Source organism: Dipodomys merriami, unplaced genomic scaffold, assembly GCF_024711535.1.
Source record: "Dipodomys merriami isolate MVZ:Mamm:240054 unplaced genomic scaffold, mDipMer1.0.p SCAF_10, whole genome shotgun sequence".
Classification (NCBI taxonomy): Eukaryota; Metazoa; Chordata; class Mammalia; order Rodentia; family Heteromyidae; genus Dipodomys; species Dipodomys merriami.
In genome coordinates, this window is record NW_027202271.1 from 21,387,361 (window position 1) to 21,413,025 (window position 25,665).

A 25,665-nucleotide genomic window follows, 5' to 3' on the forward strand; every position below is an offset into this window, starting at 1 on the left:
GCCAGTTACTTAGTCCCTGTGGCCTTGCTGAGTTTTGTCTGTGACATAAGCTAATAATAGCACTGCCAACCTGGCATTGATGTCTGGCTCAGAGCACTCATACACAAAAGGCCGAGGGTTGGTGTTGGTGTCTGGGAGGCGTGAACAGCAGAGTTCTTGTTGAGCCCAGGGCCTGCCCTCCCCTCCCTTTTCTTCCCCTCCCCTGACTGACTAGGCTCCTAGTGGTGGGAGAGCCACCTGTGCCTGCCTGCTTAGCCTGAGGTTGCTGTGTATTTTTTTTCTTTTTGCTATTTCAAATATACTTAATACTGATTTTTAAACATGAGTCCTCCTTCCCCCCAAAGCAGCTACATTGTCTTTGAAATTAAGCAGAAAAAGCCAAACCGATACAAGTGACAAATATGCAACAAATTCATTTCCTTTCCTTTCCCCTCCCACGAATCCCCCATCACTATCATCATTATGATCATTATCATCGTCGTCATTTTGTATCTAGATTGCATATATGAACAAAAATATGTAAGACTTGTCTTATCTTGCTCACCATGATGATCTACAGTTCCATCCATTTTCCTGCAAACAACATAATTCAATCATTATGCCTGAGTAATACTCCATTAGGCATATATATCATATTTTTAAAGTATCAATACAAGCCTGGTGCTGGTGACTCACACCTGTAATCCTAACTACACCAGAAAACTCAAAGTGGTGCTGTGGCTCAAGTGATAAGAGCATTAGCCTTGAGCTGAAGAGCTGAGGGACAGTGCCCAGGCCCAGAGTAAAAGCCCCTCAACTGACAAAAAAAAAAGTATCAATACACACATTAAAAAAAAAAAAAAAATCAGTAGTTGGACATTTCATTCTTCACAAAGACTGAAACCAATTTTTAGGACAGTAAAGAACTCGAAATTCTCCTATTAATGATTTATTTGTAGATTATGTAGCAACTTTGGGATGCTGTGTCATCTCAAGGGCCCTACTCAGCTGCTCTTTCTCCTTGACAGCGTATCCCACCTGCTTCCCCCTGACTCAGTTTACCTGCAGCAACGGCCGATGTATCAACATCAACTGGCGGTGCGACAATGGTAAGGGTCTGCCTTCCTTCACCCGCCCTGATTCCTAGGAATCTTGGATCAGGAGGGAAGGACTTAGAACCAAGCTGGGGTTCCACCCTGAAACCCTTGTGGGTTGGCAGAAAGAAATGAGAAGGATGCAGAAATACCCTGGGGGGACCAAGGTGAACAGAGGGGGCACACTGCCCATCACACATTTCTCCCCTAGGCAGGGCCCAAGCTACCCACTCCCCTGGCAGCCCTCAGGGACAGGCAAAGATGAGTGAGAACAAACAGAGAGACAAAGCAAGGAGAGTGTAGGTCCAACTCTCTTTTCCCTGCAACCCCCAATTCCTGGGGCCCCTGGTGTGCGCCCCCCACCCCCCAGGCTCCAAGTTCCAGGGTCAGGAGCTCACTTGGCAGTCAGCCATGGACCAGGTGATGTCAGTCTTGAGCATTGCGTGTGTAACTGTGTGGGCATGTGATCTCCGTGTGTGCTGTCTTGGCTCCGTTGTGTCTGGGGTGGTTCTGTGTTGTAACATGTTGTCGCAGTGGCTCCAGCTCTGGTTCTCGTGTGAGGATGGGTTGAGTCAGTGCAGTGCCACATTGCCCTCCTCCATGCCATGTCTCCAGTGCCAATGGTTGCCCTGGCGGTTTCTGTGTTTCAGAGAAGGATTGTGGGGACGGCTCTGATGAAAAGACCTGTCCTGAGCCTGCCGGTCAGTGCATAGAAGCACATGCACCATCACCCCAGAGCCTCAGCTGGCCTCAACCACCCCTGGGGCCCTAGGCCCCTGTCCCAGAGTTGCTAGAATGTGAAGGAAAGCAGCAGAGAGGAGAATGGAAAAAGCAGCAGAGAGGAAAGAGGACACCACCCAGGAGAAGAGAGGGCAGAGAGGGCAATGAGAAGAGGCGAAGGCAAATCCAGTTGGAAAAGGGGCAGGGACACAACCCTTGGGGAAGCGGGGTGTCTGGACTGCAGTTTTCCCAGGCATCCTGTGGATGTGGAGGGCAACCCAACACCCCCTAATCTTAGGGCCTAGAAGGCAGGGTGCTAATTCAGCCATCTTCAGAATCTTCAGAAAAAGCTCTGACCCTCCTAGCCACAGACAGGTCCCTATGAGCCAGCACCCAGCACAGGTGCCTGACAGAAACCAAGCTTAGCACAGGGCCTAATGAGGCCCTTCCCTGCCCAGAGAGAATCTGACCTGCCTCTCTCCCTCCTGAACCAGCGAAGCCCTGCTTGCCTGTCCCCCAAAGCAATCAGACCCTGTCCACATTCTCTGCGACAGTTCCTTCCCCTGCCCACCCCCAGCCTTTCTGAGACTCAGAGAGTGGCCCTCCTGGAGCCCACCTAACTCCCCCACCCCACCCCACCACGTGGGCCATGGTGCATGCTGCAGTCTATGCAGTTTCTGTGTCTTTTCTGTTTGTTATTTTCTCAAGTGGGGGGTGGTGTGGGCTGTGGGTGGGAATGAGGAGGTGGAGGGGGTGAAGCTGGGGTCACAGAGAAGGCTACTCTGCTCACCTCCTCCCTGCCTTTCCCCTTCTTCCCTCCCCTCCTCCTAGACAATGACTGTGGAGACAACAGTGACGAGGCTGGCTGTAGCCACTCCTGCTCTAGCACCCAGTTCAAATGCAACAGCGGGCGCTGCATCCCTGAGCACTGGACCTGTGATGGGGACAATGACTGCGGGGACTACAGTGATGAGACACATGCCAACTGCACCAACCAGGGTGAGCCCCTTGGGACCAATAGAATGGGAAGAAGAGGGCTTGGCCCAGCCTTCTATCCACTGTGTGCCTGCCCCCATCTGGGAACAGATAAGAGATGGTGCAGGATGTCCTTCATGAAGACACTGGCCTGGGTCCTTCATGAGATTACAGTCCTGTTAGAGAGGGAGATGGCCAACAAATCTTTGCCACACACAGGGCTAAGATCATGGACCTTGCAGTGGGGTGGCCTTGGCTTTGGGCTCCAGCTCTGCAACTTATTATCTGAGTAGCCTTGGGCAGCTACTTCGTTTCTCTGGGACTCTGCAGAGTGGGGTAATAATAGCACTGACATGGGATTTAGTGAGATCATGTTCCAAGAGTGCTTGGCACAGGAATATGTTTCCTAAATCTCCTGAAAATAAGGATATGACAGGTAGGCGTGAGTACTCAGGTTCTAAAGGGGAAAGGGACTAGCCTCTTGAGACTCCTGATGCCCAGGCTTCATTTCCTGGAGGATACAGGCCTCCTCCAGAGATGTTGGCTGATTATTACCATGGAAGGGTTGCCTAGCTTCTAGAAGAGTCAGAAATGGAGGGGATTGGCCAGTCACCTGTGGCTCATGCCTGTAATCCTACCTACTCAGGAAGCTGAGATCTGAGGATCACAGTTCAAAGCCAGCCCTGGCAGGAAAAGTTCGTGAGATTCTTATCTCCAATAAACCACTAGAAAACTGGAAGTGGCGCTGTAGCTCAAGTGGTAGAGTGCTTGCCTTGAGCTGAAGAGCACAAGGACAGTGCCCAAGCCCAGAGTTCAGGCCCCACGACCAACAAAAACAAAAAGGAGGGGGTTTTTGGTTTTTGGGTTTTTTTTTTTTGAGGGGGACTGTGGTCCTGAGCTTGAACTCAGGGCCTGGGAGCTGTCTCTGAACTTTTTTTTTTTTTGCTCAAGAAGAGTGCTCTACCACTTTGAGCTTTTTGGGTAGTTAATTGGAGAGATGAGTCTCACAGACTTTCTTGCTCCAGATAGCTTCTAACCATAATCCTGTGATCTCAGCCACCTGAGAGTATAGGCATGAGCCACCAGCACCTGGTGGCTTTAAGTTTTTTAAATACTATAAGCCAACATCTTTCCACAGGCCTTATCTAGCACATAGATTACTAGTTTACAGGCTCTGTCTGATGGAATTAAGGTTCAATTCCATGTTAAGTAGGACAGTTCTGAGCAGCATTGTGTACCACTATGTACCCTGCCTGAGAGAGGCCTAGGAGAGTCATAGGAGGCTCAGGAAAAGCTGGGTGCTGTGGCTTATTCTTGTAATCTTAGCTACTTAGGAGACTGAGAACTGAGGATTGGGGCTCAAGGCTAGCCTGGGCAAGAAAAAGTCTGTGAGACTCTTATTTCCACTTAACTGGCAAAAAAACCCAGAATTGAAGGTGTGTTTCAAGTGGTAGAACTCCATGTTTGAGCAAAAAATCTTAAAGGACAGCACCCCACCCAGTACCATCACCAGAAAAAGGAGGGGAGCAGGGGGGGGGAAGAAAGATAAACAGGAGGACTGGGTTGTAGCTCAGTGGCAAAGCACTTGCCTAGCAAGTGCAACATCCTGGGTTTGATTCCCCAGTACCAAAAAGAAAAAAGAAAAGACAAATACAGTTTAAAGACAATACAGTTTAAAAAAAAGAGAAAGAAAAACAGGAAGCTCAGGAAACAGTCACTGAGTCTCTAGAGACTCTGAGAAGGACTGAGTGACAAGAACAATAGGTGATGTCTTAAGGATGATTCCCTGGAGGCTGTGTGGTATGGTGAGCAGTCTCCATGGCCTTTGGATGAGCCAGGAAAACCTGGACAAGTGTTCTCTGTGAAATGAGCCAATGAGGCCAGGCACGTAGCATCCCCGGAAGCCCCACTGGTACTGATAAGTATGGTTCTGAGTCAGGATGGCTTGGGACCCACTTCCAGAAGGAAGTTTAAGGAGTGGGTTTGAATGGGACCTTAATGAGGGATTGGATTGTGGATAAAGGGGAAGGGGGGAAGGGGGAGGATTCCAGGAGAGTTGGAGGTGGCCTGGAGATCACTGGAGTTAAAGGCTCAGGGGAAACTGAGCACTTTTTTGAGTGATAGTGAGGGCAGACTAGCCAGTCTGATGAAGACTCCCTATATAGGGACAGTGGCAAATCAGGTTGTCCCCTGAGATTGCAGAAAGGTTCAGGCACCCCAAGGAAGGAAAGTCAGCTTTGGAGGCTGCTGCTGAAAGTGCAGGCATAGGCTGAGAGTGCAGCCATGTTCGTGGGCAGACGGGTAGAGGAGTCCAGTACCCAGTGGCAGCCTGGCAGGGAGGCTCGGCCCAGTGCCCTGCCATCTGGGCTATCACTTGGGTGGCACTTTTGCAATGCTGCTAGCCTCCGGAGTTAGCTCCTGTCGATGGAGTGATCTTAATGAAATAGTTTATACCCAGCCCTGACCTCAGGCCTGCACTGGCTCTCTGCACACATGGAGTAAATACCAAGCCCTTCTTCGTGGCCCCTCCCTGACCTCCTGCTTGCACCCCTGACACTCACCTCGCCTTCACTGTGCTCCAACTCCATTGGCTCCATGTGCTTGGCATAATCCTGTGATTATGAGCGGCTTTGCACTGGCTGTTCCCTTTACTGAGAATGTGCTTCCAGAGACCCTTGTGGCTTGCTCTCCCTACTCGGAGGTCTCTCCTGACTCTCTTAGATAAGTGTCATCCCATCACTCCAGCTGCTACTTGCCTTTTATGTCCAATCTCCAAGCATGTGTCATTACCTGCAGTTCCATTCTGGATTGCTCTCCCCACACTAGTATTTGGTCTCCACAGAGGCAAGGACTTGGTCTTGATCACTGCACTGCCAGCACCAGAGACAGTAGCTGGAACTTAGCTAACACTTGATAAATATTTATGGAAGCCAGGTATCAGTGATTCACATCTGTAATCCTAGCTACTCAGAAGGCTGAGAGCTGAAGCTCGTGAAGTCAGCCTGGTCAGGAAAGTCTATGAGATTCTTTTTTCCAATTAACCAACAAAAAGCTCGAAGTGTGGCCCAAGTAGTAGAACACCAGCCTTGAATGAAATGGCCAAGTGAGAACACAAAACCCCTGAGTTCAAGCTCCAGTATCATCCCACCCTCCAAAAAAAAAGTTTGTAGGATGAATGGAGGAATGCTTGGCCAGTTGAGATCTGAGTGTGAAAGAGGGAGATTAGAGATGGTCCTGGATTCCTTGAAGGATAAGGCATAAGACTCTTTGGGCCTCTAAGCTCACATCCAGGCTAGGCATAGAGAAGGGGGTAGGGAGACTAACCCCCATCTTCCCCCCCCTCCTGTAGCCACAAGGCCCCCTGGTGGCTGCCATACTGATGAGTTCCAGTGCCGGCTGGATGGGCTTTGCATCCCCCTGCGGTGGCGCTGTGATGGAGACACTGACTGCATGGACTCCAGTGATGAGAAGAGCTGTGAGGGAGTGACCCACGTCTGTGACCCGAATGTCAAGTTTGGCTGCAAGGACTCAGGTGAAAGGAAGGGTTGGAGAAAACAGAAATGGGGTCACCTGGGTAGGAGGAGCCCATCTTGAGAGCTGTGACAAAGGGACAGCACTTCTGCAGGGATGGGGACTCTGTGACACAAAAGACAGCACAAGAAGGCTTATGCATCAGCCCTTGGGAAAGGCGTGGAGGAACCAGAGCCTATTCAAGGGACTCTGGGATTCAAAATCCTGGCCAGAATTGAGCTTTAGTACCTTCTTAGTTCCCTATGTGGGTTTGACAGAAAAACCCTCAGGGAAGCTGGATGCTGGCTACTTGGGAGGCTGAGATCTGAGGATCTCAGTTCAAAGCCAACCTGGGCAGCAAAGTCCATGAGACTCTTATCTCCAATTATCCACCAGAAAAACTGGAAGTAGAGCTGTGGCTCAAAGTGGCAGAGCACTAGCCTTGAGCAGAAAAGCCCAGGGACAGTACCCAGGCCTGAATTCAAGCCCACCACCACCACCAACAAAGAAAGTCTCAGGGTTCCTAGTGGACCCCAGACTTGTCCCTCAAACTGTACCCATCCCTCAGCTCGGTGCATCAGCAAAGCGTGGGTGTGTGATGGTGACAGCGACTGTGAAGATAACTCAGATGAGGAGAACTGTGAGTCCCTGGCCTGCAGGCCACCCTCGCATCCTTGTGCCAACAACACCTCGGTCTGCCTGCCCCCTGACAAGCTGTGTGATGGCAATGATGATTGTGGAGATGGCTCGGATGAGGGCGAGCTCTGCGGTGAGGCTCGGGCAGGTTGGGAGGGTCAGGGACATGGGGGAGGGGGGGGGAGTTGAGACCAGAGTAGGACTGTGGGGAGACATCTAGGAAGAGAATCGGGCATCACCTGAAGTCACTGACAGCTTGGGTTGCGGTAGGAGTCACACTGGTACTGTGTGAATTCTCTCCCACTTTTATGGTATTTACTCCACAAAGCGGCCCTGTGAGGTGGGGACCGCTCTGTCTCCATTCTACATTGAGAAAGTAGAGGCACAGAGAGGTTACATCGCCTGCTCCAAGATCACACTGCTCCTAAAGCGTCATGCACACAGTGTGGTGCTCCCCTGCTGGTTTGGCAGAGGCTCAGGTTGAGGATTGATGATCACACAGGTTTGGAAAAGAGGTTTAACTGGGCTCTCAGCCCAGGTAGAACTTGTCATGAGAACAAAAAGAGAGGAGGGTACCCATTCAAGATCCAAACAGAGGAAGTTGAAAAAATCCCAGAGTCAGGAAGAGCCATAGGGTGGCACTTGGGGCAAGGAGTAGAGCGACCTTACTGCCTCTGACTCCTTGGAAGGGGAGCAATGGGAAATAAGGTCGGCTGGGACTGGCTGAATGACCATTGGCCATTAGGCCACAGGTTCAAAGTGTGTCAGAGGATCCCGGGGTGGGACATCTCTACTGCTCTAAATCACACCCAAGTCAGGAAAGTTCCAAGAAGAGGGACTATACCTAAGAACTCTGCCAGAGAGGAAGCAAAAAGCTGGGGTCCCTGTCATGGACCAAAGAAGGGGCAGGGAAATAGAGACAAGAGAGATAAGAAGAATGGAAGCCATGGTCCCAGGCATTGGTGGTGGGACCCCAGCCCTGGCCTGGAAAGCACTGGGGCAGAGGCTTGGTAGGAATGGGGAAAATGGGAACTGTGGACAGGACACCAAGGCTGCACAAGACTTGAAGCCCAGCAGGTCCATAGTCTTGCCTCTTCCTAGATCTTGACCCTTGCCTGTCCCCTGCCTGTCCTCCTCCCTCCCCCAGACCAGTGCTCTCTGAATAACGGCGGGTGCAGCCACAACTGCTCAGTTGCACCTGGCGAAGGCATTGTATGTTCCTGCCCTCTGGGTATGGAGCTGGGCCCCGACAACCATACCTGCCAGATCCAGAGCTACTGTGCCAAGCACCTCAAATGCAGCCAGAAGTGTGACCAGAACAAGTTCAGCGTGAAGTGTTCCTGCTATGAAGGCTGGGTCCTGGAGCCTGATGGCGAGAGCTGCCGCAGTCTGGGTAAGATGCGGAGGAGGTTGGCGGCTGGGCAGGCTAATCAGGCCTAGGCCTGTTTGAGCCAGGCTTGGGTGGCCAAATGCCAAAGGCTGAGCTTTCCATTCAGGCCTCAGAGCCAGAGCCCACAGAGACCCTGGACAGGGTAACACAGAGGCGGCAAGCTCCCCCTCACTGATCACATCGTGTCCTTCCCACTGTAGACCCATTCAAGCCATTTATCATCTTCTCCAACCGCCATGAGATTCGACGTATTGATCTTCACAAAGGGGACTACAGCGTCCTAGTGCCTGGCCTGCGAAACACCATTGCTCTTGACTTCCATCTCAGCCAGAGCGCCCTCTACTGGACTGACGTGGTGGAGGACAAGATCTACCGTGGGAAGCTCCTGGACAATGGAGGTGACTAGCTAGCTGTGCCTGGAATTGATGCCAGGATTGCACACAGATGGGGCACTTGGTCACTCAGGGCCACAAACCCAGATCCAGGTGGCCCCAAAGCAGAAGCCTTGGCTCCCCATCCCCCATGTTCCTGTTAATTGGTCTAGATTTTGCTGTGGGTCTGAGAGCCCGATGCCCCGTAATTATCGTCAGCAGAGCTACCAGCCTGATAATTAACAAAATGATCAGCCTTTCTTTGGAGTGGCCTGGAGCTTGGCTCTTAAGTGCTGGAATTGTAGGCTTGAAAGGAAAAAGCCATGTCGGGCTGGAGTACCTGGGCCTTTGGTCCCACGGCAGCTATGGTGGCAATATTGCACACCTGCTGTCCACCTGGGCACTAGGGAACCACAGTTGTGTGGTCAAGGAGGGTCCCCGGTACGTTGGCTTCCAAGCAAAGTCTCAGAAGAGGCACAGTTTACTAAAGGAGGCTGGGCTGTTTGCAATAAAGGAAAACAAAACCATCTAAAGTGTCCATCAATAGGGGAATAAATAAGTAAATTATGATAATATGCATACCATGCAACAGTGTCTAAGGTAATAAGGTACATGCAGATATTCACATGGGAAAATCTTCAAGCCATTTGCAGTAGTTCCAGATTCCTTATATTGAGTCTAACCCCTAAAGAATCCATGCTCTGCTCAGACCTCCCCCAAGGTTAGTCCTGCTGAGAGCTGCGGGCAGAAGGTGTCCTCCATCCCCCTCATTTCTCTCCACTGAACCTTCTGAGAGGATGAGCGGCCTAAGTGAGAAATGGGGGTGTTGAGAAGTTCACTGTGGGAACATCAGAGGTATTGGCAGAGGTGTGGAGGGTTGACCATCCAGGGCTCCTAGGATCCACACACCTAATCTGCTCCACCCCCAAGAGACCCCAGCCTCACATAACTCTCTCTTCCCAGCCCTGACCAGCTTTGAGGTGGTGATTCAGTATGGCCTGGCCACACCCGAGGGCCTGGCTGTAGACTGGATTGCAGGAAACATCTATTGGGTAGAGAGTAACCTGGATCAGATTGAGGTGGCCAAGTTGGATGGGACTCTCCGGACCACCCTGCTGGCTGGTGACATTGAACACCCAAGGGCAATTGCATTGGATCCCCGGGATGGGTAAGGACTCTGCCCATCCCCTCCTGGCCCTGTGGTCCCCTACAAGTCCTGACCAGGGGCCCTTGTCTCCTCAGTGCTATTGACCCTTTTCCCACCCTTTACCCACAATCCTACCACAGGCCCTGAAGTTTTCCCTCTTTACTCCCCACTCCCCAGGATCCTGTTTTGGACAGACTGGGATGCCAGCCTGCCCCGCATTGAGGCAGCCTCCATGAGTGGGGCCGGGCGCCGCACTGTCCACCGGGAAACAGGCTCTGGGGGTTGGCCCAATGGGCTTACTGTGGACTACCTGGAGAAGCGCATCCTCTGGATTGACGCCAGGTCAGTGCCCCTGACCCCCTCCCACATACTGGAGAGGCCTAAATCTATAACCCCAGGGCAGAGGGAGAAGCCTAGAGCTGTAAGGACAAAGGTAGTGAGAGACAGTTGGCCAAAGACCCAGCACTATAGAAGGGCTGGGGTGAGGGAGAGGCTAGGTCAGAGCGAGGAGAGGTGAGTAGGAGAGGACCAAAGCAGGGCTGTCCTCTGTGGTTATCTGCTCATATGTGCCCTATCCTGGGTGCTGTGTCTGCCTAGAGCAAGGGGAGACTTCCTAATCAATCTCCTCAGAGAGGGCTCCTTGTGTGGGGAGAGGCAGAGGGGGGCATGTTTCTGGGGCTTGAACACAGGGCCTCATGCTCTCGCTTCTTTTTGGAGGAGGGAGCAGATGTTGGGCTTGAACCCTGGGTCTGGGCGCTGTCCCTCAGCTCTTTGGCTCAAGGCAAGCGCTCTACCACTTGAACCACAGCGCCACTTTTGATTTTCTAGCGGTTTATTGAAGATAAAAGTCTCATGAATTTTCTTGCCAGGGCTGGCTTTGAACCGTGATCCTCAGATCTCAGACTCCTGAGGAACTAGGATTATAGGCGTGAACCACCAGTGCCCAGCTTCTTGCTTTTTTTCTTTTTTAAAGGCTGGCATTTTAGTACTTGCATACCTCCACTTCTGGCATTTTGCTGGTTAACTAAAGAGTCTTATAGACTTTTCTGCTTAAGCTGGCTTCCAACTGTGATCCTCAGATCTCAGCCTCCTGAATAGCTGAGATTACAGGCACGAGCCTCCAGTGATTGACTGCCTTTTTCTAAACCTTGCACCTAAACCCTGTGTTGGTTGTCAGTGACAATCCTGGTGAGAAGAGAGTCAGACTCCCTTGAGGAGGGTCTGAATGTGGGAACTGACACTTGTTGGATTCTGCACCATTGTCCCATTTGCTCCCTGGAGGCAGCAGGTCTTGGGAGGAGCAGTGGCACAATGTCCAGTTGGGAAGCCTATGGGCCTGCGTGCAGGAGAGTGGGCTCCCGAGGAAGGGTGTCCTGAGCCCTCTCCATGCTCACTCTACTCTGACCATACCTTCAGGTCAGATGCCATTTACTCAGCCCGTTACGACGGCTCCGGCCATATGGAGGTGCTTCGGGGACACGAGTTCCTGTCACACCCGTTTGCAGTGACCCTGTATGGAGGGGAGGTATACTGGACTGACTGGCGGACAAACACTCTGGCCAAGGCCAACAAGTGGACTGGCCACAATGTCACTGTGGTACAGAGGACCAACACCCAGCCCTTCGACCTTCAGGTGTATCACCCCTCCCGGCAGCCCATGGGTAAGAGACCAGAGCCTCGAAGGCTGGCAGAAAGGCACCAGCATCCCATTTAGCGTGATGGGAAGGGGGCCTGTGCATTCCAGGCGTGGCATAGCCTGTTAGTAGCAGAGGAGGGCCTAGCAACCAGGTGTATGTGTGCATGTGTGCACACACACGCATGCATGCATGCTGGACCAAAGCATGGGAGCCACTCGGAGCAAAGGAGGCATAGGTGAGAAAAATCAGGTAGGGACCATCAAGTCTCAGGATGTGCTTTTCTGATCTCTTCCCTCCAGCTCCCAATCCTTGCAAGGCCAATGGGGGCCGGGGGCCCTGCTCCCATCTGTGCCTCATCAACTACAACCGCACCGTCTCCTGTGCCTGCCCCCATCTCATGAAACTCCACAAGGACAACACCACCTGCTATGGTAGGGCAGCCCTTCCCCCAAGAAACTGGAGTAAACTGAGTCAGAGGGGAGTGCATCTGGGAGTACCCAGATGTTAATGGAGGACAGGGTTCTAGTTAGAGATGTTCCCAAGAAGGGCACGGTAGGAAGAAGCTGTGAGTCTGCCATCAGCCAGCACCTGATGGAGTTGCTGTCTCAGAGCCAAGAGCCAGCAGCAAGCAGAGGGAAACAAAGGAGGGTCTCCAAAACTCAAGGCTGAGGACTTCCCTCAGTGACTAGCCTTAACCCCCTTCACACCACAGAGTTTAAGAAGTTCCTGCTGTATGCACGTCAGATGGAGATTCGGGGTGTGGACCTGGATGCCCCCTATTACAACTACATTATCTCCTTCACGGTGCCTGACATTGATAATGTCACCGTGCTGGACTATGATGCCCGGGAGCAGCGAGTTTACTGGTCTGATGTGCGGACGCAGGCCATCAAGCGGGCCTTCATCAATGGCACGGGCGTGGAGACGGTCGTCTCTGCAGGTCTGGTCTTGCCTTGTTCCCCTCACCCAGAACCACCCGACCCTGGTCCTGATGGTCCTTCTCCCTATCCTGTTCCCTCTTGATGAGCCCCTCTGGATCACCTAACCTCAAAAACCATGCCATCTCCCCTTTCAGCCTGTGCTCTGCAGATGTCCAACCACCAATCCCCTGCTTCTGTTCCCCAGATTTGCCAAATGCCCATGGGCTGGCTGTGGACTGGGTGTCCCGCAACCTCTTCTGGACAAGCTATGACACCAACAAGAAGCAGATCAACGTGGCCCGACTCGACGGCTCCTTCAAGAATGCAGTGGTGCAGGGTCTGGAACAGCCCCATGGCTTGGTGGTCCACCCCCTGCGAGGGTAGGTGCTGGGCCCAGGGCTGGGAAGCATGTGAGTGGGGCTGGCAAAAAGAGGACCCTGACCTGACCTGACCCCTCTTGGCACTTTTCCCCAGGAAGCTGTATTGGACAGATGGGGATAACATCAGCATGGCCAATATGGATGGCAGCAATCGCACCCTGCTCTTCAGTGGCCAGAAGGGCCCTGTGGGTACGAGCCTCCCTGTCCATTCCTTCAGCCCTCCTCTTCTAGAAGATGATCCCAGGGTCCCTCCAGCCTTCCTCCCCCGGCCCCAGTTTAGTGCCTGGTCTCACCACCCTCCTCCAGAACCATGTCCTTCACATATACTCTTTTTCCAACCTCTTGATCGGGCGCTGGTGCCAGGCTCCCTGGCAGTGACACCCCCATCTTCCAGGACTGGCTATCGACTTTCCTGAAAGCAAACTCTACTGGATCAGCTCTGGGAACCATACCATTAACCGCTGCAACCTGGATGGGAGCGGGTTGGAGGTCATCGACGCCATGCGGAGCCAGCTGGGCAAGGCCACCGCCTTGGCTATCATGGGTGAGGGCCCCAGGCGGGAGTGAGGATGGGAAGGGACAGGCCAGCCAGATGGCTAGGAAGCAGGGACTGCCTCCTCCTGTGACAACATAGGGATCACAGACCCTTCAGGAGAACTGGGTTGGGGGCTTTCCCAAGGGTCTCATCCCCTCCTGTGGCCCCAGGGGACAAGCTGTGGTGGGCAGACCAGGTGTCGGAGAAGATGGGCACGTGCAACAAGGCTGACGGTTCGGGCTCCGTGGTCCTGCGGAACAGCACCACGCTGGTGATGCACATGAAGGTCTACGATGAAAGCATCCAGCTGGGTAGGCAGTGGGGGGCAAAGGGCGGGGCATCTGGGAGTTCAGAGGCAGTGGGGTTGGGAAGAGATAGGAACTTCAGAGTGGCTCCAGAGTAGGTGCAGGCTGCCAGGACGGGGGGGGGGGGGGGGGGGAGGGGGGAGGGAGACAGGGGAGGGGGGGTCGTGGGCAGGGGGGCAGTGAACAAGATGAAAGCCACCTAGACTCCCTTATCATCCCAGAGGCTCCTTCTGCTTCTTCTCACAGCAGCCTGGTCACCAGGTCCAGGGACCTAGGTGGCAAAAGATTTCAATTAGGTTGAGTGGAGACTTGACCAGGGTGACGTTGGTGAGCGTCTTGTCTCTGAATAGTTCAAATCTGACACTCAGGTCCTTAGGAGGACCACTTAACTTTGATTTTTTTCCTTTTTTTTTTGTTTTTGTTTTTGGTTGGTCATGGGGCTTGAACTCAGGGAGCTCTCCTCCAGCTCCTTTTTTTTTTTCTTTTTTCCTCTCTCAAGGATAGCCCTCTACCACTTTGATCTACAGCTCCATTTGTAGGCTTTCTGGTGGTTAATTGGAGATAAGAGTCTCACAGACTTTCCTGCCCTGGCTTGGCCACAATCCTCAGATCTCAGCCTCCTGATTACAGCTAAAATGACAGGGGTGAGCTCCCTACTTCATTTAACTTTATCTCTGTCTGCTGCCTTCCCCCAGACCATGAGGGCACCAACCCCTGCAGTGTCAACAACGGTGACTGCTCCCAGCTGTGCCTGCCCACGTCCGAGACAACGCGCTCCTGCATGTGCACAGCTGGCTACAGCCTCCGGAGTGGCCAGCAGGCCTGTGAGGGTCAGTGCCCGGGTTTTCTTACCTACCTGACCCCTCTTACCCTATATCCTCCTCTTCCTCTTCTGGGGCCAAGACCATTCAGCATATATTACAAGGAGCCTTGTGAGTTGGGTGCTTTGTAAGGGTGCCCATTGGGCTGGATGTGGAAGAAACCCACAGATATTCCCTGTGTCCCACTGTACTCTGCAGCTTGAGCCAGAAGGCCTATGTGTCAGGGAAGCTAGACTCTTAATGTGGCTGTGACTGTCCAGTGCCCACTGTAGGATTTGGAGAGTAGATGCCAGCAGACAGGCAGGCTAGAGGAAGAGTGGAAGAAGTATGCTAGGAGCTGGGTTGACAGGGTGGGTAGGAATGAAGGCATAGGTTGGTAGCTCTCGTGGTCGTATGTGCTTAGCATCACCATGGCCTGAGTGAAAGCAGGGAATGACAGGTAAAGGATCTGTGATCCAAGTTTCAGCAGAAGCTGCAGAGGGGGTGTGAGCAGGGCCCCTGGGCTGAGTGGTAGACAGGGTGTGGGAAGCTTGATAAAACTAGGAGGGTAGGGTGGGGCTCCTGTGGGTTCAACCACGTGTGCCTAGAAGGTGGTGTTTGGGAAAGATTAACCTGGCGGCCTCCCTGCCAGAATGGGGGAGGGAGAAACCGAGGCAGTTAGATCACTTAGGAGACTATTAGGAGTAATACCCAGGAGGAGATGGGCCTGCGCTGGGCCAGGCAGCTGGGGTGAAGAGAAGGGATGAGAGTCTCAGAGATATTTCACAAGAACTTGCTAACTGGTTTACAAGCTTGCCCCAGGACAGCACTTTTTCCCAAAGTGCACTCCCAGGAACCTCCCTTTGATGTGGGTAGATGTTACAGAAAGAAACACTGGGTTCAACAAAGTTTAAAAATGCTTCTTACTGCACAGCTTCTCCGAGCCTTGAATTTGCTTGTCTGTACTGAGTATTTCAGAGGAAGACTCTGTTGTCTGGGTTTCCCAAATTTACTTGGCCGTTGATGATTTTTTTGTTTGTTTGTTTCCACCCAGCTTGAGTAACCAAGCTCTGCCACGAGATTCATTTGGGGACACATTACATTAAAGGGATAAAGGAAAGGAGGATTGCTGGGATGCATGGCTAGTGGTGTTTCCCAAGAACTGGGAAAATGGGAAGAGCAGGTGCTGGGAAGGTTGAGTAGTTTGCTGTGTTGGGAAAAGGTGTGGCCTAGAGAAGTGGGAGGACAAACTGGAAATCAGGACTTTGGGGTCACAGGATCCTGATTGTTCAGACCCTCCTATCCTCTCCCTAAGGGCAATTGAGAGTGGAGAGTTGGGTTTGGGTCGAGGACAGAGTAGGAAGAGAAACCCAAGTCTCTGCTGCCCTCTTCTGTTAGTTAGAGGTTCTGCAGGTGGTCCTCTGGAGCTGGGCTCTCCTGCCCTCCCAGCCAAGTGAACTTCTTCAGGCTCCAGGGTGTGTGTGTTGGAGAAAAGGGAGATAGAAGAGGTGAGGAGGGGGAGAGAATGTCAAAGGGGAAATAAAGAAGAACAGGTTGATAGTGACAGGAGCCAGGTTTCGGAGTGTTAGCTTGTAAATGCCTGCGTTTCAGGTGTGGGCTCCTTTCTCCTCTACTCTGTGCATGAGGGGATCCGTGGAATACCTTTGGATCCCAATGACAAGTCAGACGCCCTGGTCCCAGTGTCTGGAACCTCGCTGGCTGTTGGCATCGACTTCCATGCTGGTGAGCAGGAGTGATGGCGTGACCCAGGACCCGTGGGGGGGTGATGCTCTGCGGTCTAGGTAGAGGCTGTACTGGTGGGTTGGGAGAGACTTCCACAGCTGCCCTGCCCCCACCCAGCATCTCCCCTTCCAAGCACTCACCTCTGTCCTGAAACCCCATACGGCTAACATCCCATATGACTGACACCCTGCCTGGGCTCTGCCTTATTGGGCATCCTCATGTTGGCTCCTCCCAGAAAATGACACCATTTACTGGGTGGACATGGGTCTGAGCACCATCAGCCGGGCCAAGCGGGACCAGACATGGCGTGAAGATGTGGTGACCAATGGCATCGGTCGTGTAGAAGGCATTGCAGTAGACTGGATAGCAGGTGAGCTGTGGGAGGGCCTATGAGGATCAAAGAAGAGGAAGACATGGGGTTTCTGAAGGAAAGGGAGAAGGTTGGGGCTGGGGCAAGGTCAATGGGGAGCTGCAGGGATTGGGAGAGGACTTGTGTCTCTACCCATCTACCTGAGTCCCCCCAACTCTCTCCTCAGGCAACATCTACTGGACAGACCAGGGCTTTGATGTCATTGAGGTGGCCCGGCTCAATGGCTCTTTCCGATATGTGGTCATCTCCCAGGGTCTGGACAAGCCCCGGGCCATCACTGTCCACCCAGAGAAGGGGTGAGAATCTGGACAAGCTTGAACCTGGCTTTGTCACTTTTCTAGCTTCCCCCTAGTGAAACTTAAGTCTCTTGCATGATCAAGTTACTGACAACCCCCATTTTGCCTGTACCCTACAGATACTTGTTCTGGACTGAGTGGGGCCAGTACCCGCGTATCGAGCGGTCTCGCCTAGATGGCACGGAGAGAGTGGTGTTAGTTAATGTCAGCATCAGTTGGCCCAACGGCATCTCAGTGGACTATCAGGTTTGGAAAAGCTCAACCTTAGAGCTGGACAGGTAGATTGCTGAGCCCTGGGCAGGAGAAGACATGGACCAGGGAGCATCTCAGGTTCCTCTAACCCATCTTCACTCAGATTAGGATTTCTCTGCCCCAGGATGACAGAGAGTCACTCAGAAGTGGAGATTGAGGGGCTGGGGTTGAAACTTAACGGAAGAGTACTTGCCTGGTATGCTTAAGGTTTAATCCTCAGTACCACAAATACTAATACTAATTATATATATATCTAAGTTTTGCAAATGGGACTATGTCACACAGAGTTAGCACAGAGGTAGTGCACAGGGAGAGAGAATAGAAGAGGAAACAACACAACCCGATGCAGGAGCATGCTCTCACTGCGGCCTGGGATACAGGGGCTGGTTGGATGCTGGGAGCTAAGCTGAAGTGGATGGATGTCTCTGGTGTGCAGGATGGGAAGCTATACTGGTGTGACGCTCGGACAGACAAGATCGAGCGCATTGACCTGGAGACGGGTGAGAATCGCGAGGTGGTCCTGTCCAGCAACAACATGGACATGTTCTCAGTGTCTGTGTTTGAAGATTTCATCTACTGGAGTGACAGGTGAGGGCTCGGTCCTGTCTTCTCCTGCCTGTCCGCTCCCTCCTGGTACCATGGATGCTCTGCTCATGTCCTACCCTCCCTTTCCCACCAGGACTCATGCCAATGGCTCCATCAAACGTGGGAGCAAAGACAATGCCACAGACTCTGTGCCCCTGCGCACTGGCATCGGTGTGCAGCTTAAAGACATCAAAGTCTTCAACAGGGACCGGCAGAAAGGTGAGGCTGAGGCTCTGGGCTTCGGAAAATTGGGAAGTAAGAGCAGCCTGGCTCTTGACTATGAAGAAGGTCCAGGAGCGATGCAGAGGGGAACTTTCCATGAGATCCCAAGGCAGATCCAGATGTTGGACACTGGATGGGGTATCTGAGCTAAGGATACCAGGCTAAGCAGGGCCTTACCTGGAGTTTCTACCCAGACCAAGATGTGAGGGGGACCAAGGAGCCTCTGCTCATGGTAGGCCTTGCCCTCTGTCACACTCTCCCTATAGGAACCAACATGTGTGCGGTAGCCAATGGTGGATGCCAGCAGCTGTGCCTATACCGGGGTGGCGGGCAGCGGGCCTGTGCCTGTGCCCACGGGATGCTGGCAGAAGATGGAGCCTCATGCCGAGAGTATGCCGGCTACCTGCTCTACTCAGAGCGCACCATTCTCAAGAGCATCCACCTGTCAGACGAGCGCAACCTCAATGCACCTGTTCAGCCCTTCGAGGATCCAGAACACATGAAGAATGTCATTGCCCTGGCCTTTGACTACCGAGCAGGCACCTCCCCGGGGACTCCTAATCGCATCTTCTTCAGTGACATCCACTTTGGGAACATCCAGCAGATCAACGATGATGGATCAGGGAGGACCACCATTGTGGAGAGTAAGCCAGACCCGGAAGTGGGGAGGGGAAGGGGGGTGGCACCCCTACCCTAGCTCTAAGTCCCGCGGGATATAGGTCCTGAAGTGCTGGCCAGATTCCTGCATCATTAATTCATTCTGACAGTTTGGAGTCCGTAGTCTCCCTCCTCCCTCCTCCCTCCTCCCTCTCTTCCCCCTTCTGCACTGGGTTTTGTTCTGCTCCAGCGCTGCCCAACACAGGCTGTGGATCTGGGCTCCACGTCTGGGCTCCAGTGCCTTGCCAGTCACTTAGCAAAGTTTCCTTCTCTAATCCAGCCTGCACTTTGTCATTTACATGAAGAAGCAGGGTCCTGGAGACTTGCTGTGCCTGTGAAGGCTTGACTCAGCATGGGAAGTGGGGCGGGGGGGGGGGAGTAAAAGGGGGGGGAGTTGTGGCACATGATCCAGAGAGCAATGAAGCCACAAAACTATCACTGCAGCCCAGCCTTTCAGCTATTTGGATTTTTTTTTCTGGGCTTGAACTCTGGGCCTGGGCTCTGTTCCTGAGCTTTTATGCTCAAGGCTAATGCTCTACTGCTTAGGCCACAGCTCCACTTCCAGCTTTTTGGTAGTTAATTAGAAATAGAGTCCCTCAAAGGTACCTGCCTGGGCTGGCTTCAAACTGCAGTCCTCAGCTCTCAGCCTACTGAGTAGCTAGGATTACAGATGTGAACCACCAGCACCCAGCCTCTTTGGAAACTTTTGATTGCCCAACTATGTGTGCTTCAGTTCAGCCTGGCCAGCCCAGGGCCTTGACTCATTTGCTCTTTCTTCTTTATTCAGCTGGTCTGCAGACCCACCAGGCATTGAACTAGGTTCTGCATATTCAGCAGAAACAAAGAAACAAATCCACACTTGTCCTTTCAGCTTCCTCTGGGACATTTTCTGGCCTACAAAATCTTGTCCATGTGTCTATCATGCTGAGTATGGTGACTCAGACCTGTAATTCCAGCCACTTGTCTCGACATACAAGTTTGTGTGGTGGTGTGCCTGTGATCCCAGTTACACGGGAGGCTGGAGGATCGAGGTCTGAGGCTAGCACCAGGGAAAATGCAGGACCCTATCTGAAAAATAACTCAAGTAAAAAAGTAAAAATAACTCAAGTAAAAAAAGAGCTGGATGCTAGTGACTCACGCCTATCATCCTGGCTATTCAGTATGAAGTCTGCCTAAACAGACCAATCTATAAGACTCTTCCACTTAATCAGAAAAGAGCCGGAACTGGAGGCATAGCTCAAGTGGTAGAGCACCACCTTTTCTTCCCCTCAAAAGCCAAGGGAGAGAGTATGAGGTCTTCCCAAAACCACAGTGTCCACCTGGTATGGGGGACAGAACTCTGGCAGCTGAGACAGAAAGAATGGGAGTTAAAAGCTAGCCTGGGCTAAGAGTGGAGCTGGGTGGTAAAGCATGCATTTAATCTGTGTAAGGCCCTGGGTTCCATCTCCAGCACCTAAAAAGCAAAACAACAAAAGCTGTGGCCTAAGTGGTAGACTCTACTGGACCCCACAAACTCCCACACCTCACACTTCCGCTTCCTGTCACAGGAACAGGCGCCCCAGGATGTACCCCTTAGCTTCTGCCAGGCTACCCCCTGGCTCTGTTCTTTGGCCCCCTCCTGAGCTGTAGCTGTGGCTGTCTCTTCACAGACGTGGGCTCTGTGGAAGGGCTGGCCTATCACCGAGGCTGGGACACTCTCTATTGGACAAGCTACACGACATCCACCATCACCCGCCACACAGTGGATCAGACCCGCCCAGGGGCCTTCGAGCGGGAGACAGTCATCACCATGTCTGGAGACGACCACCCTCGGGCCTTTGTGCTGGATGAATGCCAAAAGTGAGCCTTCAGCCCCAGGAGTGGGAACACAGGGGCTGGGAGGAGGGAGGCAGAAATTGCCCTAGGGATCTTCCTTGCTGTGTGGCCTCAGGTGAGCTGTATAACCTCTCTGAGCCTGTGGAGGATAGCACGAGGATAATAGTTCAGATGCCAAGACTATAGGAAGAGTTGGGACTGTGGAGGATGCTTCTGGCTTTGCAATTGATTCATTCCTCAAACACCAGTGCTCAAGGCACAGCATCAGTCCTTTGTGGTCCTGAAACTCAAAGGCAAAGACCACTGAGTGAGCCAGGCATGTGGAAAGCTTTGGTCCAGACCCCCAATCCCCCTGGCTTGGGCAGAGAGTTCATCTTCCTGAGACCAGTGACAGTGGCTTGGGGCCATCACAGTGACTGAGTGGCATTGTGTATGGGAAAAACAAGGTAGCGCTGTCCAGATAGGAGGACTTTGAGCCAGTCTGGGGAGAGAAGGCCGAGTAAGGCCCGCAAAGCAACCCCTCCCCTGCCATGGGCAGGGCCCATGTGGGTGGCTGGGCAGCTGGGGCCAGGTCACAAACACGTCCAGTGTCCAAGCCAGGAAGAAAACAACCCCAGTGCAGTGCTGTTCCCCAGCTCCAGGGGTCCACCTACTCTGCGCCTGGCTTGTGTTCTTGTGGGGGAAGCCACCCCTTCACCATAGCAATCCTGGCCTGTGTGTGAGCAACACTTTTCCCCCCTGATTCAGCAGTATTTGGAATGTTCTCAAAAAGCCTTACTAGGAAACTAAAGGACAAACAAACCCGAAAGCTGCTACATAGAAACCATGAGCGCTGAACCCAGATTCCTCATGCAACTGTAACTCCAGCCCGGCTCTAATCCAGCCTGGCAGGCCCAGCCAGCTTGGCACAAGGGCCTTCTGTTTCCTCTTTCTTGTTCCCTGCCATGACCCTTGATAACATCACCTGTTTGGGATGGCCCAGTGGTGTCCTTAACAGCCTCGAACCTCTGTGGAAGGTTAGGCTAGTTGTCCCTCCACCTCCACTTCCTACTTCCTCTGGACCAAGGACAGGACTTCCCCAGGGCCAGTGACATTGTTCATCAGCAAGTGGCTTCTGATATCACAGATGTGCCAAGAATCCAGTAGGGAACCGGAGCATGGGGCCCTGCCCCCCAGCCTATGTGATTCTATTCAGGGTGGGGCACAGGAAGCTACGTGACTGTGCAGAGGACCTGCCCTGCTGGCACCTCGCCAGGTTCTCTGAGGGGGTGACTAGAGGGTGCTGACACCAGGGCGGGGCCCAGGGTACCCAAGGAGAGAGTGGGAATGGCTGGGCAGCCTTCCTCAGAAGGAACAGGCGGCACTTCGGGGAGTTGGAAGGAGCCAGTGTGGCCCACATAGAGGTGCAGAGGGCCCCACTTCCTCCTGACCTACTCCAGACTGGCCATAGGGATGCTGTTGGCCCTGAAGAACTCAGACAGAAAGTCCACTGTGTTCCTGGCTGCCAACCACCTGGCCCAGAAACACATTCTTTCCTCCACCCTCCCTTCCCATAGAGCTCTGAGGCTGGTAAGACCATCAGCACCATCTTTCCAGGTGCAGTTACTCAGTCATGGGAAGCTGCTGCGAGTGGGAGCTTGGCAGGACCAGAGGCAGTGCAAGTCCCTGGTGGGGACCAGCAAGCGAGTCCAGTCTTCCAAGTCAAGAAAGAAGACTGTGGGCTGGGAAGGTGGCTTAGTGGTAGAGCGCTTGCCTATCATGCATGAAGCCCTGGGTTCAATTCCTTAGTACAACATACACAGAAAAAGCCCAAAGTGACACTGTGGCTCAAGTGGTAGAGTGTTAGCCTTAAGCAAAAGAAGCTCAGGGACAGTGCCCAGGCCCAGGCCCTCCCTCCCCCCCCAAAAAAAAGAGGACTGTAGTAGCTAACTCCCCATTTTCTCCCATGCAAGTTGGTGGGCAGAGGGAATGTCACTCCACCTCCCACCAAATTCACCTCCTGATTCCTCCAGCATCTAGAACCTTCCTCCTCATGTCTGTTCAGATGCTCAAGAGCAACCATCATCTTCCTCAGGGATGAGGGCCTAGCAGAAGCAGGCGATCATTCACCTGTGATAGGGAGGCTTGGGGTGTGGGAAAGAAGCCCGGAGAGCTTTGGGCAAACTAGGCTGCAAACGCTGCAGAGGGCAGGCGTGGGACCTACCAGAAAGGAGCCAATCCCGTGCCCTTCAGGCTTCTCAAACTCCAGCTTGTGGAAGTGTTGTCTGGAGAGCTCTAGAAAGCGCTGGCTGCCCTGGCCTGCCCCACCCCAGTGTGACATTCAGGGAACAGGGCCCACCATCCAATAGTGGATGGACCTAAGGCCTGATGTCTGCACTGCCATTGTGTCCTGCTTGACAGACCCTGCGGTCTCCCCATCGGTTTCAAGAGTCTCCACCCAAGAGTAGCATGGCGTGCCTGGGCCCTTTTTACCCAGAGGAAGTATATACAGTCAGAGCTGGCAAGACACAGGGCTGGGGTTCAAATCACAAGTCATAAAGGTCTTAAATTAGAGAGAAGGTGATTCTTGAAGGTGTGTGTATGTGTGTGTGTGTGCATGCGCACGCGTGCGTGCGAGTGTATGTGCACGCATGCATGCTTATGTGTTGATATTGGAGCTTGAACTCAGGGTCTGGACACTATCCCTTACTTAGCTTTCTTGCTTAAGATTGGTACTCTACCAGTGGAGCCACAGCTCCACTTCCAGCTTTTTGGTAGTTAGAGATAAGAATCTCATGGACTTTCCTGCCTAGGCTAGCTTCAGACTGAAATTCTCAGATCTCAGCCTCCCAGTTAGTTAGTTACAGGCATGAGCAATTGGCCCCCAGCTCTAGAGGACTTTTTTTTTTTTTTTTTGCGATTGTGGAGCCTGAACTCTGCTCTGTCACTTGAGCCACAGCGCCACTTCCAGCTTTTTCTGCTTATGTGGTGCTGAGGAGTCGAACCCAGAGCGTCATGCATTCAAGGCAAGCACTCTACAACTGAGCCACCTTCCCAGTCCCTCTAGAGGGCTTCTTGAGGGTAGGATCCACGTGTATACAAGATCTAAGTATCATTCACCACCCAACAGGGTTTCCTGGGTGGTTTAAGGGGGAAAAAAACGGAAAACAACCTCACTGCCAAGAAGAGAGAGCAGTTAGGACAAAATCCATGGAAAATATTTATACAGTGCTTACCATGTTATTGAGCCGGATATAAACTTATTTCTTTTGTGTATATGTGTGGTACTGGAGATTGAACCAGAATCTTGTGTTTGTTGAGCAATCACTCTGCAACTTGAGCCAAGTCCTCCATCCTTTTTGTTTGTGTATTTTGTTTTTTAGATAGGATCTCTAGCTTGCCCTAGGTGGCTTCTGACTCCTCCTGCCTCTTTCTCGTGAAATACATATGTGGGCCACTATACTAAGCAACATTGGTTCATGTCTACAATCCTAACCACTCAGGAGACTGAGATTCAGAGGATCTCCATTCAAAGCTAGCCTGGGCAGAAAAGTCTTTGAGACTCCATCTCCAAAACAACAAGCACAAAGCAGGAATGGAGGCATGGTTCAAGTGGTAGGGTGGGTACCAGCCTAGCAAGCACAAGGCCTCAAGTTCAAACCCCAGGCTAAAAAAAAAAAAAAGAACAACCATTTAATTCTCTCAACCACACTGTGAGACTGTGAGGCAGGTATATGATTCCTATTTCACAGAAGAGAAAGCAGATATGGGTGGTTAAGTAAGTTGCCTAAGGATATCTAGCTAGTAAGTGGTAAAGCTGGGACTAGAATTCAAGAACCTGACTCACTTAGCTCCACAGCCTGTCACTCTCAGCCAATATAGGGGGGCATTTTGCTATATGCACGTGTGCACACATATACCACAGTAAATCAGAGCTGGCCCTGTGGTGTGTGACCTTTGTGTGTCTAGTGGCATTGATGCTGTGTTGGCTTAGATGGCTCTGAGGTTTGCCAGGTATTGGGGGTCTGGTGCACCCCCTGGGCCCACCCTTGGGTTCTTGCTGTCTACAACGCTGGCCCATGCACTCCAGGGTGGACCCTCTGACTTTGACTCCTGATCCCCGCATGCCTCTTCCCCAGCCTGATGTTTTGGACCAACTGGAATGAGCAGCACCCGAGCATCATGCGGGCAGCCCTGTCTGGAGCCAACGTCCTGACGCTCATCGAGAAGGACATCCGCACGCCCAACGGCCTGGCCATCGACCACCGTGCGGAGAAGCTCTACTTCTCCGATGCCACCCTGGACAAGATTGAGCGGTGCGAGTACGACGGCTCCCATCGCTATGTGAGTCGGCCGGGCTGTTGGGCAGGAAGGCAGTGTGAGGAAAGGCAGGCCCAGGCACTGAGCATCAGAAGGGGAGGCCTGAGGCATGGCAAGAAACGCTGGGATGCCAAGCACTGATGGCTCATGTCTATAATCCTAGCTACTCAGGAGGCTGAGGTCTGAGGATTGCAGTTTGAAGCCAGCCCAGCCAGGAAAGTCCTTGAGACTTGTTTCCAATTCACTACCAAAAAAGCTGGAAGCAGATCTGTGGCTCAAGTGGCCAAGTTCTAGCCATGTCCAGGGACAGTGTCTAGGCACTAAGTTCAAGCCTCAGGACAGACAGACATACACACACAAGCTAGGAGATGAAGTCCCACCCAGGTTCTGGTCCTGGGCCCCATTGGGACTGGTTCCCTCATCACTTTGGCAAGAGGAATGGCAATGCCTATATGGGCATCCTTCCTATTCTGCGACTTCCCACTCCCCCATACCCCCTGCTGCAAGCTGCAATGGTGGTGTCAGGAGGAAGGCCCACGCTGCTCAGGGACAACAATGCTGTGCTCTCTGCAGGTGATCCTGAAGTCTGAGCCAGTCCACCCCTTCGGACTGGCTGTGTATGGAGAGCATATCTTCTGGACTGACTGGGTGCGGCGGGCAGTTCAGCGAGCCAACAAGTATGTGGGCAGTGACATGAAGCTACTGCGCGTGGACATCCCCCAGCAGCCTATGGGCATCATCGCTGTGGCCAATGACACCAACAGCTGTGAGTGTAGCCACAGCCACTGTGCCTGCATGTGCACATACACACACACAGACACACACACACATACACATGCATCCATGAATCCACACATATACACATACTGCAGCCCTCCCTTGGAGACACATACCTGGAGACATCTTTATTACTAAAAACTACAGAACACTTGACTGATACTCTTCTACTTCAGCTCCCCCTCAAAACAGCTCTGCAAGCTGGGCATGGTCAGCCCTGAGCAAAAGCCAGACCTTAACTGGAAAATAA

General features: G+C 52.6%; 1 protein-coding gene across 1 annotated transcript in view; it reads left to right on the top strand.

The window, feature by feature from the left end:
• Window positions 1-25,665, top strand: part of Lrp1 (LDL receptor related protein 1) — a 91,424-nt gene that overhangs the window by 43,312 nt on the left and 22,447 nt on the right. The window contains exons 19-44 of the mRNA XM_069987055.1: window positions 1,008-1,088; window positions 2,625-2,792; window positions 6,118-6,300; window positions 6,847-7,047; window positions 8,062-8,307; window positions 8,505-8,702; window positions 9,639-9,843; window positions 10,000-10,164; window positions 11,239-11,483; window positions 11,759-11,890; window positions 12,172-12,399; window positions 12,585-12,759; window positions 12,854-12,948; window positions 13,154-13,303; window positions 13,465-13,605; window positions 14,295-14,429; window positions 16,011-16,142; window positions 16,378-16,512; window positions 16,679-16,808; window positions 16,928-17,054; window positions 17,497-17,648; window positions 17,740-17,864; window positions 18,134-18,511; window positions 20,174-20,363; window positions 24,458-24,662; window positions 25,212-25,404. Of these exons, the coding sequence (XP_069843156.1) occupies window positions 1,008-1,088; window positions 2,625-2,792; window positions 6,118-6,300; window positions 6,847-7,047; window positions 8,062-8,307; window positions 8,505-8,702; window positions 9,639-9,843; window positions 10,000-10,164; window positions 11,239-11,483; window positions 11,759-11,890; window positions 12,172-12,399; window positions 12,585-12,759; window positions 12,854-12,948; window positions 13,154-13,303; window positions 13,465-13,605; window positions 14,295-14,429; window positions 16,011-16,142; window positions 16,378-16,512; window positions 16,679-16,808; window positions 16,928-17,054; window positions 17,497-17,648; window positions 17,740-17,864; window positions 18,134-18,511; window positions 20,174-20,363; window positions 24,458-24,662; window positions 25,212-25,404 (4,515 nt within the window). The remainder of the gene's footprint in view (window positions 1-1,007; window positions 1,089-2,624; window positions 2,793-6,117; window positions 6,301-6,846; window positions 7,048-8,061; window positions 8,308-8,504; window positions 8,703-9,638; window positions 9,844-9,999; window positions 10,165-11,238; window positions 11,484-11,758; window positions 11,891-12,171; window positions 12,400-12,584; window positions 12,760-12,853; window positions 12,949-13,153; window positions 13,304-13,464; window positions 13,606-14,294; window positions 14,430-16,010; window positions 16,143-16,377; window positions 16,513-16,678; window positions 16,809-16,927; window positions 17,055-17,496; window positions 17,649-17,739; window positions 17,865-18,133; window positions 18,512-20,173; window positions 20,364-24,457; window positions 24,663-25,211; window positions 25,405-25,665) is intronic.